Below are 18380 nucleotides of genomic sequence, written 5' to 3' on the forward strand. Positions count from 1 at the left end.
CTGAAACACTTTTACCCACAAGCACATGCAGCTTCCGCTGGTGCAGGCCCAATCATTATAATTACTGGAGTGCAGGTCTTGCAAGTCAAAGAGAACATCAAAAAGCCTCAAACCTCTAAAGTCAATATGTACTTTTCTCCAACAGCGAGGGGAGCTCGACTTCAAAGCACAATTCTTTTAATCTTATGTATTTTATCAGCATTCATTACAATATTATCCAAATTAGGTTCCCATAGTAACGTGCTAACCTGTAGAGATTAAGCCCTGCAAAGGAGGGTCGCAGCCTTGACCTTTACGAGCGAGCGTTTGGTGGGGCAGAGGTGGGCTGGTCGTGGCCTTTCTGACCCAGTGGGGAGAGGAGGATGTGATGGAGGTTATCAGCGGTGTCACAGTCCGCTCTGTCTGGAGCTCATTTAATGCTGCACGGCCCGAATCAAGTCAGAGGTCACCGAACGCTGCCACTTAGAAGCGGTTGTGCAAAATGTTAGATGGTACGTATCATGAAAAAAATGATTTTTCTTGCTGAAAATAAATAGAGCACATCAAGCACCTCATTCAGACCATTAATAAAAACTAAGCTGCAAACACGTGTTAAATCATCATGGTTATGACATCACAGCGATAACCACATTAATAACATATGACCACCCACATTTCCATAACAAATACTCAGTATTCAGCAGGCCTGCCCTGACAAACAACAGTGTGAACTAAACCACTATGCAAAACAAGTAAACCATAAAATGGTTAATTTTATAGTTAGTAGTCTTAGAGGCACACTGAAAGAAATCGGCTCTGAAATAGTTTTCACTAATTGCAAAGAAATGGCAAGTAACACATTGACTTAAACATGAGAATTTCAGTGTTTCCTGAAACACACTCCAATAATCTTTTACTACAAAAGTATTTTTTTTTTACAGTGTAAAAAATGAAACTGACTTAATTGTATGAATGTTCACTTTTGCAATGTACTCAAATAATATAACTGCACTTTAGATAATATATTAATCCACTTGAGTGTACTTGAAAATAAACCAAATTGCTGCTTCATCCTTAAAATGCGAAATTACAAATATACTTAAATGCATGACATATTACACAAGTTCTAATAGAAATGACAACAGAAATGAAAGTATATTTTAGTTTACCATAAATACTTGTCAGCACATTCAGCAGTACACTTTAACAATATTTTCAAGAAAACAGAATTATGAAATTACATATAAAGATTTACTTAATTCCTCCTTAAGTGGGTCAAAAAATTAAGATAATTCCATTAAATATAATTTACATTATAAAACATACAAATTTGATTGCAATTAACATACAATTAAGTGTACTAAAACATTACACTGAGTTTGCACTTAAGTCTTCTTTTAAAAGTACATTATTTTTATGTAATAAGTACTCTTTTTAAAAGTATGCTAAAGTGTACTTCTTTTTAACTTTTTTTTTTGTCGTCAGGTTTTAACCTGCACTTTTCAAACATTGAAAAAATGTCTGTAAGTATCTCCTAAACTATTAAGCAAAGTAATACTTATTCCAAATGTTGCGAAAGTTTAAATGCTTTTCACAGATTTTATCACAAGGTCTAATCCTGTGAAACACACGCACCCTTCTCTATTTCCGAGCCTGTGTCACCTGATGATGTCTGCTCAAACGTATTCAGTTTGACAGGACAGAGACAAAAGTCTCGCATCCTCGTCTGACAACAAAGAGCTCAAACACACGAGAGCCCTCCTCCACAGAACACACTCATAAATCTCTCTCGTAACAGCTTTAAAACACCAGGAGGACTCACACCTTCTACTAAACAACTGAAACATCTGCAAAGAAATGCACCCTCTAAAAAAGGTGTTTCAATGCAATCTTTATAAGGACCCACTATCATTTATTTTAGAGGGAATGAAACCAGGATATGATGAAGGTCAGATTCAAATCCATGAGCATCATAACTGATTCACCCCCATGTCATTCCAAAACTATGAATTTCTTTCTTCTGTGGAACAAAAAAAATATGCTAAATAATTCCTTTTATTATGTTTACTCCATTATTCATCAATTTTATTATGAGAAATTAAATAAAATAATAATCAGACATGCAAGAAAATAAATAAATAAATCAACACACTTGAGGTTTGGTCTACTTTAAAAGACCAGGCGTTGTATTTTCTAGGAAAATACAACTTTAATGCAAATGTAGTAATTTTTTGTCATAAATATCAACTATTTAAACATGTAACCAACCATTTCTTTAAAATAAACAATTTCTTAAGAGGAAATCAAAGGAATTACTTGACATGCTTTTAAACTTGCTTTTTAAAAGACTACAGGCAACAGGACTGAGAAAAATTTTCAACGTAGAAACCTTGCAAAAAATGCAATAAAGTCACCTGGCTGAGACTGACAAAAACACATTCTGAATAGTTAAATATACGTGTTACTAGATTCAGTGATTTATTATAATTTGGAAGAGTTGCAATAAGCAAACGGCACCATTTCGTTCTTTTCTATAGGACAAAACCATATAGTGAACAGGGACTATCAAATAAATCAATAAAATTATCATAAAAGTAGTCCTTATATAGTTTGCTATGTTTCAATTTAGTCCATTCAATTCCAAAAATTCAAAAAGATGTTGGTATTAATTCACTGGTATCAAATGGTATCACTGGCAGGTTTGAATGCACACAAGTGCAAATGAGATTTGAGAGCTTTGGCTTCTACTTCTGTGTTCCACAGAATAATTTCAGTAATTTCAATTTAAACAGAAGTGGCATTTTGGGGGAAAACCGACAGCAAAGACGCAACAAGCAAAACCCCATCAAGATAATATTATCCACATTTAATGATCCATGAGGGTGAGAGCAGATGAAATCAGAGTTAAAGGTGAGGTCTGGCCAGAGCGATGAAGGCCTAGAGAGTGATGGGGGCAGGAGCAGGCGTGTGAGATCACTTCACTGCTGTCAATGCAGAGGGAAAAGCTGCAGAGCAAACACAGGTGGTTCAGAGCGAGGGCAAAGCTCTCCACAACGAGCCGTCCACATCCCCCACTCAGCATTTAGAGAGACTTGCATGCTTCAAACTAAAACCTGCCGACAAACCAGCATATAACAGATTACAGATTCATGTTTCGAATCATCACAGAATGTAACAATTAACAATTGTTTGACCATTTTTGTCCCTTAATGAATCTTGTTTTTGACAAGACATTCCCAAAAAGTTTTCTCTTATATTGTCATGAAATTACCTACAATTGGTCATAACAAAGCTGCTTTCTTGCTAACATACACACACACACACACACTTTAAATTACAGTCAGGAATTCCTTTAAAAATAATGTTTTAAATTTAAGATCTCAAATGAAATTGGCAGATTATTTTGCATTTATTTTGCAATCTGAGGGGAAAATTCTAAACAATCCCGTAGAAAAGATTTAAACATTGGAAAATGTGCTAAATATTGCTGAAATTGTAGTCAAATTAGCTAAATAGCTTAAAATGAACAGGCAAGGGGTAAGGATGCGCACAGATTAAGTGCGTGCCTGATAATTAAAACACAAGCACACCCTTCTATACACATCCTAGACATTTTAGATTTGAATTAGACATCATTTAGCCCAACTGGGCAACTGGTGGCCACAAAGATAGCAAAACTTGCCCTACAGTAAAGATGTAAAATAATTTTAGTGCGATGGCTCTGAGATGGTTGTTAAACAGGCTCTTTTACATGGGTCGAGGTGAAAATGAGACAAACTGAAGAGATAAGACAAGGAATAGCCCTGGGTGCTATTAACTGTCAAAAACATTTTGCAGGTGCTTTGCTGTTCCAGTGAATAATTATGATGAAATGACAACAAACACTAAATAAACCCCTAATTTCCATCTTAATGGAAAAAAAACAAAAAACAACAACAACAAGTGGACTATTTTTAATTTCCATATAAAAAAAGCACTGTTTAACGTTCTCTATCCCTAAAGAATGTGGCGATTAAAAACCTAGAAATGAATCATCCACATGAAATCCCTGAAAGTTAGTGTGAGCTAAAAGCTAAATAAAAAGATCTGAGGAGGAGAAGTCTTTGCTCATCATCTTAAACTCAACTCTTTTTCTTCACTCTGCAGATTTTCTCCGGCTTTCTTTAAAGTATAATGTCAATCGATAAGTGGAAGTCCTGTTCATTTTCAAATGGTTTTGTGGATATGTTCCTGGCACTAGTTGACTAATTTTACGACAGCTGTTCCCATTTCGTTTTAAATTAAAAACCCCACTCTGTAATCCCAGGAGTCAATCCATAATTAAGGGGATTTATAGAAAAACCAAGTGCTACTTTAATAACAAAATTTAATATAGTTCTTAATAAGCCATCAGTCGAACCGTCTTAAATGTGAAATAGAATTTTTTGGAAATCTTCAGATTATAAATAATTATTTTATATCTACATATCTATATAATGGTTGCCATGTGGCACAGTTGCATCCCAGCATGTTCAGACCACAGTCCAAATCATCACAACTAAATACAAACAAACCAGCATCTATTTGTTATTCATAACATCTGTGATATCACAAAACTGGAATATTGTTATGATCAGTTTTGTCCCTCACCATTGGTTGGTTTCATAAACTGTGAATCCGACAGCAAATGTTCATCATATGGCTACACCATCAAAACAAGTGATGACAGGCCTAGAAATATGCATAAATAAATACATTTATAAATAAATAAATACATTTTCCTTATACCACTTTTTATTTATTTTTTAATTAGGGCTTAATAAATAGATATGATGACAACAAGGAGAATTAACATTTATTTAATAAATTAACATTTCAATAATAATAATAATAATAATAATAATAATAATAATAATAATAAACTAAAATAAGTAATAATAAACAAATTAAGCAAAATAAAAATTTAATAATTTATATTATTACAAATTTGTATTATTGATAATTTATTACATTATTTAGAATTACATAAATAACATAACATGAATAAATAAATAAATAATTTATTTTTATTTATTAAATAATAATAAAAATAATCATTTAAGTAAATAATAATAAAATACATTATTTATTATCATTTATAAATTATCTAGATATATTATAAACTTTCTCATTGTTCTTATTATCATGTAAAATAAATAATATTTATTATTGATTATTTATTAAATTAACTTTTTATTATCACTATTAATAATATACAATTAAAGAATAATAATTTCACTGCCATTGCACTCATATGTACATATGCAATGAATAAAACTGTATATCCAAAGGAAAAATACACAAGCTGATACCAAGTAATCAAATTAAATCCAATAAAAACTGTCACGCTAACTATAAGAGAAGCTCAACCTCCATTCTGACATCTTAAGTGGTTAAGTGGATGATGACATCAATGAACTTCGTGCATTAGTATATTTACTTAAGATGCAGGTTAGTAATTGTGTTAAGGTCCGAGGCATGGCCCTGTCTCAGCACCCTTGCTCGCCCCAGTCTCTCTCAGTGCATGTTTACTCAGCTCTATCTAATGACAGCCCTTTTACAGCACTGCATTAAACTCAAGGGCTCTGGCTGCATCAGATAAATACAGCAAATCAAATAGGCTCATGTTTGCCCTGCGCTCCCTGACAGACCCGCGGCGAGGCATCGCAGCACACTGACCAGCCTGTGTCATCCTAAAACCCTGTCAAACAGACACCCAGGGCCGCCAGTCTATCACTGCAAATCGCTGGAAAACAAGAGCAGGAGAGAGCAAATAGAAGTTAATGACTGATACAGTGGAGAGCGTAATGACGAGCTGATAAAGCATCATATGCAGGTCTGCACATTCGGTGAAGGTCGGATTCGAGAATCGTGTTGTTGGCAAACACACTGGCGTGTTTCGTGTATTCGCTGAAAGCTAGCACAGGCTAACTCGAGGGTTCATGACATTAATTTCCAGAGGCTTCTTCCCACGTGTTTGTTTGTGTGTGTGTGTGTGTGTTTTACCTTGCTCGCTTGTTCCCGATTGTTTTGGGTGGCCAGGTGGTGGGTGCTGTTTGCCGAATTATTGCATGGATCTTTCACACAACTCAGCTCTTGCTCCAGACGCTTGCACTGGGGAAGACAGAGAGAAACAGCATCACTTGAATGCATTAAATCAGAATTTGCCCAGGTGATTAGACCAGCTAAAAGACACTTGCTTTTACACTTGGTTGCTTTTGCATTAACTAAACTTAACAAAATGATGTTAAATGATCCTATTAGGTCAAACTCAATGCACTGTTTCTGTACAGTGGGACAGATGTTTCTCATAAATGTCCATTATGTATTATAGTTTATTATTTTAACATTTTCAAATACCTGGTTGGATATTACAGTCTCACAAGCTTATGGAATATAATAGTTTTTTTGCTTTTTTGAAAGAAGTGGGGGATATTATATTGACAGAATAGTTTAAACTGGTGGACAAATATGATAATAACTTTTTTTGAAAGTGTTTAAATATTTGCATTAAAGTTGGCTCAGGAACCCTGTTAAGACCAGTTGCACTGCCACATGGAAAAATCACGTGTATGTAAGTCAGTTCTATTAGAGGTGAAATCTCTGCAGGGTATAAACCTACATTCTCAGTTATTACTATATTTACTGTAAGAACTTCAGCACAGACTTATTATAATATATACCGATATTACTCTCCGTTTGTGTCTGTGATCCCTGGAGGGGCAGACTCATTTGTGGTATAGTTCAAAAATAAAATCACAGTCTTAAAATATGCACAAAATTCAATAGAGTGCTGTGGAACGTCCACAGAGGGGAAAGACAAGTAGTTTAAACCACTTCGGTAACTATTCATATTTAAAAAAAAAAAAAAGGCAGACAACTGCTTGTGTTCAGAGATGCCATAAAAGTTATTTTTTAACTTTAAATTACTATTGTTTATTTATTTGCATCTACCTGTAAAATTAATAAGCAAATGTACAAAAAATTTAATAATCATTAAAAAATTTAATATTTTAATATTTTAAATATATTTTTTAAAACCCAGGTAAGGAATTGTAAACTTATCAAATTTTCCCACAAATAGTACAAATAGTAATGTTATATTGGTACAATTAATAACATGCCAAAGCAAAAAAAAAAAAAAAAATTAATCATTAAAAAAAAAAGAATTAAATTAGTAAAAATCAACCCAACTAAAATAAATAAATAAATAAATAAATAAAAGTCATATTTATAATCATATAAAATATTTAGAATGACTAAATTCCAACAAATTAAACTACAGGTGTTTGGAGTGAACTGTGTAAACAATGGCTCAACTAAATGTAGCTAAATAAATATAATGTCAAAGCGAAATATAAGCATGTAAATGTGAAATTATTAAATAATGCTTTTTTCCAAAAATGCCATAGGGCAAATTCTGTCAGTGTCAGTGGCTCAAATACAACGAATACTAAAACTATTATAAATACAAAATGCTGAAAATCATTTCACAATATTTAAACATAACCAAGTAGTACTTTTAATCAATAGTTATGCTTATACATATTAACACAAAGCCTATCCTCATTTTTCCATCCAGAACGAGACTCTCTGGCGGTCTGTCAGAAAGTTAAACAGGCGCTTTAAACACACACTGACGTGACTAGCTCTTTGGTGGGTATTATTGTAAGCAGGCTTGTTTTCTACCAGTCCATATGTGCTCCTCTCCATGTGCACATTCCAGTATCGACGGACACTTACCAGGAATGTAAACCATCCTCACAGCCTTGACAAGTCCCAATGTTTCAACATTCAGCCGTCTCAAAGAGTAGCACCCGTGCAAACAAGCCTCTCAGCCACCGACCCCAACTCCTGTCTCTTTCCTCTGCAGACTAAAATAACACCACCGCCGTCCAGACAAAACACACAGCTCCTCTTTAGTGTCAGCCTGAGTTATGGTTCTCAGGCAGCAGATGTCTTTTAGAGGGAAACGTATTTTAATCAGAATGCACCTCTGCGGTGACGCAAAAGACCGAAAATAGCTGCAGTTGGGGCGAAATGGGGTGTAGGAACAGACATATTAATCTATTTTAACTTTTAAATCCATTTTAAAACCACACAACAACACAAGAGCATGAGTAAGAGGTCTGAACCATGTGACGTTCAACGAGCGTAAAAAAAAAAAAAATCAGCAGAATATCTCAAGACAACCTTAATTCACCACGCGATGCGACTTCATTTCCTCTCCCACTTTAACATCAGCACTCTATCAAGATCAAGAGAAATTCAATAAGCTCCCGGAGCAGGGACATAACGAAGCAGATCTTATTCGCCGTGTTAACTGTGAGGAGAGGATGGAAGTGAGAATAAGATTTATTTCCTCGAGCACTTATCCAGCTTTTCATATTCCAGTAGGCCAAAGGGATGTGGCGGCCCTCTGCCTGCAGCCGGGCTCTAATCCCTCCGAGATGAGGAGGGAGATGGGAAGAACGGCAGGGGAGGGAGAAATCCTTGAGGATAGAGAGAGGACCCATTCCCGTCTCTGAGGGATTTGGCATGGGGTTTGCAACTTACTTCTGAAATTGCCCCACAGATTCAGGTTTTGGCCCCAATGGCAGTGATGAGCTGGTGGTTTTTGGGGCGGAGTTAGAAGACTGACACCTGGCCTTCAGTTCATATCAGAGAGGTTGACACAGGTTGTCATTGCTTGAGCTGACACTGGCTTTCCAGCTGAATTTGTGCGCACAACAGGATTTATTTTATGAATCTGTCCTGCCTCCAATAAAGGAAGACTCTCAGTGATACATTTACACTATGAAAAGAGCAAAAACTAACCATAAGTTGTCAATTAATATTGTTCCCTTTTACATGTTTTAACATATTCTTTAGACAAATTAAATGGCCTATAACAGCATATCTATAATAGCATATCATGATTTTAAAAAAAGTCATAATAAAATACATTTTTAAAAGCAATAAAAAAAATATATACATTGGGGTCAGTAAGAAAATTGTATTAATACTTTTATTAATTCATTAAGAACTCATTCAGCAAGGATGCATTCAATTGATTAAAAAAAGACAAAGACAGTTTTCTGATCCAGATAAATGCTGCTCTTTTTAACTTTCTATTCATCAGTGTTTCTTGAGCAGCAAATCAGAATATTAGATTGTGACACTGAAGATGAAAATTCAGCTTTGCAACACAGGAATAAATATCTTCTTACAATATTTTTAAACAGAAAACAATTATTTTAAATTGTAACAATACTGCACATTATTACTGTTCTTAATGTATTTGTAATCAAATAAATGTAGCATTGGTGAGCTTCAGAGGCTTAAAAAAATACTAAATATTATAATGCCAAACTTTTTGAGCAGCATTGTATTTTTTAATTTTTTTGTATGCCACAAATTATGGTAAAATAAAGTCAAAATATCTGCAGTGAAGTCAGAAATAAGCCAGTTAGGTGATCTAGTTACTCTATAGTTTACTCTATAGTTACTCTGGTTAAGTCTGAGTTTTTACAGCTCTGAAGTAAATCATGTTCCAGAAATGATCAACTATGTTTCTTATGTCACTGGGCTTTTAAGGACCAAAGCAGGAAGATAGAAATCATTCCAATCAAAAATATTCCTGCAAATCCAACCACATAAATATTAGAGCACGTTATACCTGGCAACCACCAACATAGCTAAATTTACCATCAAATTAAGAGTTTCCTTTTTTTCTCTTTCTACATTATGCTTTGTTGCAGGATTGTATTTCTAAAATGTCAACATTTTAGCCAGAATCACCCATGTTTTTGTATTGTATTGCTCCACTCTTATCTAATAGCACCTCATTGCATATTGATTACAGTAAATTAGCCATCTAAAATACTGAGTGTCACAAGTCTGGAAATCAAGAAGTCAGAAAGGTCTCCATAACCTGTACCATCACACCTGATAAAAGTTACAACACACACTACCCTGAATGACTGTCAGATACAATTCTCTGTTCAAATAATAAAATAAACCATATTATATAACACCAATTAGGCAGCATTTATCAACAAAGAAAAATCCCAGCAAACACATCCACTGCCCCACACCTGAACTCTACGATGAAGCTGAATATCTGGATGTCAATATTTAGCTACCTGCTTGTTTGTTTTCATTTGATTGAATAATGTGTGTAGGAACGGTATACCAAATATTTGAGCTTATGCAGCAATATTTGTCCCTACATGTGTATTAGGGAGCTGGTGTGTTGATTCTTAAATCAGTGCAGGATCTGTGAATAAACACAGATGTATGTGCTTTAATAGACCAGTAATCAAAGTCATCGTGTATAGGAGTTAAAACGCAGAAGGAGAGATAGTCAATATTTAGAGAGTCGTATTTGATTTAGTTTTTTTCTATGGTGTAAAGGTTTCTGGCTTGGTACACAACTACTGTGAGTGGAGTGTTTAGGGCTGGTGTGTGTTAGGATTGACCCTTAGCAGAGAAAGAGGTTTGTACCCTGGTTAAAGCAGCGTCTCTCTCCTCTATGACGGCTTTCATCTCCTCTGAGGTGATCTGGGAGCGACGCTCTCTGGCCCTCTGGATCTGTTCGATGATGGCCGCCCCGCTCTGCTGGATAGTGAGGGCAGAGTCCGCGCTGTTAACCCTGTTCAACAACTCCTCCAGGTCCTGACCAAAACACACAAATGACATCACAACTCATATCAGGCACAATATCTGTTAAACACATGTTAAAGGAATAGTTCACACAAAGATGAAAATTGACTCTCCCACAAAGAGAAATTAGTTTCTTCATCAGAACAGATTTGGAGGAAATTAGCATTACATCATTTGCTCGCCAATGCGTGCTCTGCAGTGAATGAGATGTTTTTCAATTCAAACCATTGCTTACGGCTAAAATATGAGTTCTCTATCCATAAAATTGCTTTCTACAGTGAAAAGGTTGTCTTGTCCGAATCATGGGAGAAATATGCACAGACCATACACTGTTTACAAACAGTCCAAAACAGTTCTTAACAAATATGTGAGTTGATGTCAGAGGACAACAGGGGATGGACTTTTTCACAGGAGGAAGGGCTATTATACCTTAATTATGGATTTGATTCTTACAAACATGCAGCTTTTCACTTCACAAGGAATTAAGTGTTGGACTGGAATGGTGTGGATTACTTGTATTCTGACGGCACCCATTCACTGCAGAACATTCACTGGTTAGCAAGTGATGTGTAAATTTCTCCAAATCTCTTCCCATGGAGGAATAAACTCATCTACATATTGGATGGCCTGAGGATGAGTACAATTTCAGCAAATTAGAATTTTTGGCGGACTATTCCTTTAAGATTTAAAAACTATTTACATTGTCACCTTCATTTTATTCAGAGTCCCAAAAAATCCCAAATATATGAGCATATGCAATTTGGTGCAGTTGCTGAAATTTATAAGCCCAAACAGTAAGATGAAATTCTGATTGCTTGTAAATCAATGAGATCTTTATAAGAGTACTGCAGACTGTTTGCATTAAATGCATATACTGTGAATATCAGCGGTCACTCTAAATCTCTTAATAATATGTCCGAGTTGAAAAATCCTTAGATCCTCACATGCAAATTGTGTGTTGTGATTTAATTTGTATATATTTTGTTAAATTCTTTAATAAATATTTATTCACATAATCATTTTATAATAATTAGTCATGCTTATAATGTAATATTTGTATCATTAAGTATTTTATTGTTTATTAATTTGTTTCTATACTTTATATTCCTTAAAAAGTTTCCCTAGCTTATGCATTTTCATTGTTGTTCAATCTCATGCTTATGGGATTTCATGGACTGTTTTGTCTGTATGAATAATAGATAAGAGGGAATGTTTATAACCCCCCCCCCCCCAAAAAAAGAAAACATATAGATGCCAATAACCACTTATATGGTATTTTTGATGAAAGAAACATCAACTTGAGAGGTTATGTTAGCAAACCACTGTCAACAGAGGCATAGTCCAAAAGCTGCTTATCAAATAGCCACATGATTTAAGTTATCATTTGTTCATGCAACAGGTGCACAGAAAATTACAAAATCTTTTATCAGAATAAGCAACAAAACAAGCCTTTCCTGAGGCTGTGTTTTCATTTATGACAGTCGGACAAAAAGGGTACACAGAACAATCAGAGATGAAATTCTCCAGTGAGGAAGGCTTACCACATCACTTTCTTCAGGTTTAATATTCTCCAGCCTGGAGAGAGATGGAGAGAGAGAAAAAAAATGTGTGAGAGAAAGAAATAGAGAAATGAAATGTAGTGAGCTTCCTTGAGTTTCCTTTATGTCACTCTGCAAAATGAGATCACTTCCCAAATCCAGTAATTGCATTCTGTGGGCTTTGGTATGAAAGCAGAAGACACACTCAGAGATATTAAAAGTGCTGTTATTCAACTGTAATGCCCATTCTGCTCAGAACTGATAGCGGATTGTTAAGATATTAATGTTTACTACTTTATATGACTATTGGGATCAATTGTTCATATGTGTGGTGAAATGGAGAGATGGATTAGGACTGAACCTTTTGTGCCACACCTGCCATGAGCATCTTTATAAAGACAAAGACAACAGTAATTATGGAACCAAATGCCTGGAGAAACACGAGTCACACACTGTTGGAAATATTTATGATTTTGTAGGTTCTTCATATGGACCTTGATAACAAATGCACGGTCAAAAATACTTGCTCTTGGCTAATATAGATCAAATGCATGACAAGTCAAAGCTTGAGGTTTTTTGCAATAAATGTATGAAACATATACAGTGGGGTCCAAGACTCCAAGAAGAAGAAAAAAAGACCGCAAGTAAACAAAGCTGTATGCTTAAAATAATTTTAACAAAATGATGACCATTTAAAATGAATAAAACATATTTAGATTTCATTTCTAAAACAAGTCTAATATTTCTAACATCATTTACAATTACATATAAAAAAATCTAAATAATAAAAATATGTACATACTACCATTCAAAAATTTAGTGTTGGCAATATATGTTTTATGTTTTTTATTTAATTTTCACCAAGTCTGCATTTATTTAAAAATATAGTAAAAAATTACAATTTAAAAGAACAGTTTTCTATTTAAATATATTTTAAAATGTAATTTATTCCTGTGATGCCAAGCTGGATTTTCAGTTTTATTACTCCAGTCTTCAGTGCAACATGATCCTTCTGAAATCATTCTAATATGCTGATTTGCTGATTTTTGTGGAAACTGTGATCCATTTTTTTTTTTCAGGATTCTTTGATGAATAGAAAGTTCAAAATAATTTATTTGATATAGAAATCTTTTGTAACATTATTGTCTTTACTGTCCCTTTTCATCAATTTAACGCATACCTGTTTAGATTAACTTCTTTATAAAAAACATACTGACCCCAACCATTAGAACAGAAATTTAGATACAAAATATAAGCTCTCCACATTATATTTGTGCTGCCATAGTTTCACAGGTATCAGTGAGAAACAACAGCAGGTGAACTGCAGAAACTCGCCCTGCCTACTTTTACAGACCCCACCAGCGTGATGCTCTTTTAAGAGCAAAACGAATTCCTCAATCATCCTCCAGGCAGAAAAAAACAACAACCCCTCCACTCATTTACAAAAGCATTACATGGATCTCCATCCATTATAAAGGTACATACTCATTCACACAATGGATCCAAGAGTGACCTGCGAAAATAAGGGCTTAGAACATGTGCGTCCATGTTCCCTCAAAGATAATGGGATTCCACTTGGCTATCAATTATCATTTTTTTTTGAGAGAAGGGCCGGAATGAAGCCCTTCAACACAGCTATAAGAGGTAGGCGATTTTATAATTAGATTCTGATGAGATCTTGTGCTCATTGGGCAGCCAGAAAATGCATTGTATGCCTCTCGATAATTGCAGTTCGTTTGAGTGACTTGAGTAACTATCAATAAATCATGAGGCCGACTGAAATATTAAACCGGGTCTAAGGTTATATGAATACCTCTGGAAAAGGATGTAAAGCAATAAGGAAGAGCGTAAACTCATCTGTAAACAAACAAAAATAAAATATATATATATACTAGTTGTCACATACTCATATATGTAGATGCTTTTTAAAACCACAACCAGTGCTGAACAGGATATAAATGCTTCCGTCTGCGGCTTCCCATTGCAATGATGACTAAAGCCACATGTCTTACATGCTTCTCAAACCTTTAAATCCAATGCCTTTAAAAAATGCTGAGAAACTTTAATGGCTCTTGGAATTGTGGAAACAAAACCTCAGGCTTTCCATTTATCACAAAACAAAAGCATTTGGACCATAAAGCTTCTGAGTTTATCATTTATCAACAATGAGTTAAAAGAAGACATTAAAGATGTTTATCAGACATATTATGTCACCAAATATTATCCCTTTTCACTACTACTATTAATAAGTACAACAGAGAAAAAATGAGAAGAGAAATGCATTGAGATTTATCAAACTCTACTGACTGCAAGATCAGTAGGCTGGTTAACATTGAATATATTGCAAATATTTAACATCTTCAATATTTAAAATTTCTTTTTGGCAATATAAAATATTGCAAAATTTCCACAGCTATCAAACTTCTTAAAGATTGCTCCTTGTTTCATTAGGAAAGCTCTACAACAGATATTTTAATTGTGATTTAAAAAATTCTGAGTTTCCATTTATTTTCAATAAGTCTTTTGGATTCAGTGAATTGGTTTAAAAAAAAATTGCAATACCATTCAAATAAGTTTTTAAACTGTAAAGCATGAACCGATAAAATGTATAACATGAATGCAATGCAAGTCGCTTTCGATAAATGTGTCTGCCAAATTCATCAATGTTTTTACTTATCCATTTAAAAATGTGGGGGTTTTATGTTTTTTCAAAGACATATCTTAAGCTCACACGCTGTGTAAAGCCTTTACTGTCAATTTAATATATCTCTGCTAAATAATGTATTCAATTATTCTAACGGATCCCAAATTTTGGAACAGTAGTGTATATATGGAGATATAAGGGCCTTTTTGCACCACAGGAACCTTTTCATAGTAAATTAGCTTCTACTCTGGAGCAGGGTCTGATCAGCACAACTGGTACTAACCGTGACATAAGTAGACACTGAATGGCCAGACGCGTTCGAAAATGCCCTCAACCGCCATGATTTAAAACGCAGTGTAAACGTACTATAAACATTGTGTCAACTGATTTCGCAGGTATGATGAACAGCGATAGATGGACGGACGCTGAAATGCAGGCACTTGTAGCAAATGTAGCACTGCCATTTGTCGTTTCAATCGTTGTTGAAGTTGAACGTCGCGTACAAATGACATCGCTGTCGACCGGCTTACATCACATCCTAATACACACAGTCGGTGGAAATGCAACCCTTTAAATGGTACTGGGAAATAGTTCACGCAAAATCTTCCCAGTACTTAAGTACTCTACATTTAGTTTGGAACTAAAGCGGTACAAAAGGCCATATATAGGGAATAATGTAGCTGCATCCCCCAGCTTAATCAGCACCAAAGCTCAACATGTCTAGACCACTAACCCAGGCCTTCAACAAACAATGGGCCTCATTTACAAAAATAATGTTTCTGTGTAAATCATTCGTAAAACCATTCTGACATAAACAATTTTCAAGTCAACGTGACAATTTACATAAGACTCTTTATACTAAAGACTTACACACTAATTAATTCGGCTCCTGTTTTATAAACAAAGCCTAATTAGTATAATTAAAGTATTAGTATTAGAGTATTATGGCACAACTTGATAGAAAACTTGGCAGATTATAGATTTTTTTATTTTTTTGAGGAGCTCCTTTGAGAAAATGATTAGAGCAGCATGTAGTTGAACAGGCTGAACTGATGCTGTTTTTGGAAGAGGTTTGAATGTCACATACTCCAGCGTCGACTCCTGAAGCTTCTTTGCCCGAAGTAAAGCCTCATCCCTCTCCTCGTTAGCCAGACGCAGTCTGGCCATCACAGCCTGGTCTCTCTCCCTCTGAGCCTTATAGATTTCCTCGACTAACACTGAGAGAAAGAGAAAGAGAGAGAGAGCGAGCAAGAGAGAGAGAGAGAGAGAGTGGGGTTATTATTCTGGTATTGCACTCCAGTGCTCCAGCTGCACAATAACAAGGCTAAGCTCCTCGGGAAAGAGGTTATTGCAGTTGAAACACTATGGCATAAGTATTAATAACTCTAAGTGAGCCTTATTTTGAGAAGACAGTCTCCCCTGGGTAGGTGTATGTGTGTGTGCACGACCACCCAGAGCAATAAAAACAGCAGCAACACCCTGAAGTCAGAGTTCCAGGCTCTTTTAGACTTGGAGACATTTTATTTATGAAATTTCAGCATGGAAACACTCTAGTTTATCAACATTGTACGGGAAACAGAAAGCAATTACACCAGACTCATGAATGTCAGAAACCATCAGAAGAATATCCTCATATAGGAGACAAACATGACTGTGTTTGACCTACAGGCCTCAGAAGGTCCACGGGCATGCTGACGTACGCATTTCCGAAACAATATTGGAAACGAAGGCCCCTGGTGAATGAATGAACTAATGAACAACAAACAAGCAAATGAACAAACAAATGATGAATGGGTCCAAGGGCATACTGACGACTCTCCAAGAATCTCCAAGCAATACTGGAGACAAAAGCTGCTATCAAATAAATACTATTACATGAATGAATGAATAAATCAACAAACACACAACCAAATAATGACTAAATGAATGAATGAAGGAATGAAAAGGCCTATGGCAAAGCAACATTGACTGCTAGCAAACGTATATAACTGAACGAGTCAATTACACACAAAAGGCCACTAGGAAATATTAATGACTGAACAAACATACATACAAACAACTGAATTTATTAATGAATGCAAATAAATGAACCAATAAATAAATAAACGGATGAACCAACAAGCTAAATTACCTTTGAACCATTTTCTAAAACCTTATAACACACACAAAGGCTGCTAGCAAATAAAAATGAATGACTGAGTGAACAAATGAACAAATGGACAAACAATCAAACAAGAATGAAAGAATGAAAAGCATTATTACAGTCCAAGACCACACCAAGAAATAAAGGAATTAATTAATTATAATGGACAAAGGACACATGAATGAACAAAATAACAGACAAACAAACAAAGAAGGTATTGTATGAAGAAATGCTTGCTAAGAGAGTTTTGATCAAAGATGCACTGATTTTGATTCATGCTCCCGACCTGACCTGCACCAAACTCAAAAATCAAGCAGACAGGTTGGTAAAATCCACAGGATTTTTGGCATTACCAAATGGTCTTTGGCACCGTCTCTAATCCCACCGAAAGCAGCACACTTATCAATCACTCGCATCAATACTTTCCTGCATGTTACGAAAAACACTCATTCCCACACTAAGCCACTACAAAGTTCACAAAGCAAATCAATATTGCTGGAATTTGCTGATTAAACATCTCCAGCCCGAACCATACAAATCATATTGAAATGAAGGCGGTGAATAAATGCATTATTATCGCTTTATTAAATGAACAATTTGACAGCCTAATTGGGAATCATATAAGTCACGTGTCACATATTTCCATTTAATTAACAAACTCTGAAGTGGTGCTTTTTGCACTAGTTAAGATCAAATGAAAAGTGAATATTGGCCAAATTTAAATATTTGTTCAGCAAAGGTGAGAAGCGTGTAGATTTCATTGACAAAATAATCAGTTACAGAGAGGAATGATCATTTCTGATGAGGGCGCTTTATGTTAGACATACTGGTTTATGTTTACAAATGTCGAAGTGTGCTTTTCTCGGGTTCTGCTGACATGTACTAACTAATTAATTAAAAGTGTTTCTTTTTCAGCTGTGTTGGAAGATCAGACATTTGCATTTAGAGACCTATGCAATGTCACACCTTACATTAAACACACACAAAAAAGTAAATGCTGCCATATTAAATGAGTCTACTTAATCTTGATTCTTTCCAACCATTTATATGTATTTCTTTACCCAGGTGTCCTACCTGCAGCTCTCTCACTGGCACGCGCCTCCTGCTCAGCCTCCTGTAGCTCAGAGTCCAGCAGCTTGGCTTGCAACTCTTTCTCCTTCAGCGCCAACCTGTCCTGGAGCTGCAGACACACAAGACATACGCTTAACTTTATAACTGAGTATATGAGTATAACAAAATGAAGAAATAAACAACATACCTGCTTGATAGATAAACGTGAATTTTTGTTTCGTTTGTGTCACTTCCACATTCTACCAAAAACTGTAAATTAATAATTAAATTGGATGAAACACTACTATTCAAAAGTTTTTTTATGTTTATAAAGGAAGTTTATTATGCTTACCAAGGCTGCATT

The 18380-nt window shown here is 35.1% G+C and overlaps 1 protein-coding gene across 2 annotated transcripts in view; it reads right to left on the reverse strand.

Annotated features, from left to right (window-relative positions):
- The window catches only part of LOC113060672 (mirror-image polydactyly gene 1 protein-like), a 66335-nt gene that overhangs the window by 18976 nt on the left and 28979 nt on the right, over nucleotides 1–18380 (reverse strand). For both annotated transcript variants that reach the window (XM_026229787.1, XM_026229786.1), the window contains 5 exons: nucleotides 18041–18146; nucleotides 15911–16040; nucleotides 12183–12216; nucleotides 10483–10653; nucleotides 6004–6111 (listed from right to left, as the gene is read on the reverse strand). In XM_026229787.1, the coding sequence (XP_026085572.1) occupies nucleotides 6004–6111; nucleotides 10483–10653; nucleotides 12183–12216; nucleotides 15911–16040; nucleotides 18041–18146 (549 nt within the window). The remainder of the gene's footprint in view (nucleotides 1–6003; nucleotides 6112–10482; nucleotides 10654–12182; nucleotides 12217–15910; nucleotides 16041–18040; nucleotides 18147–18380) is intronic.

Source organism: Carassius auratus, chromosome 42 (assembly GCF_003368295.1).
Source record: "Carassius auratus strain Wakin chromosome 42, ASM336829v1, whole genome shotgun sequence".
Lineage (NCBI taxonomy): Eukaryota > Metazoa > Chordata > Actinopteri > Cypriniformes > Cyprinidae > Carassius > Carassius auratus.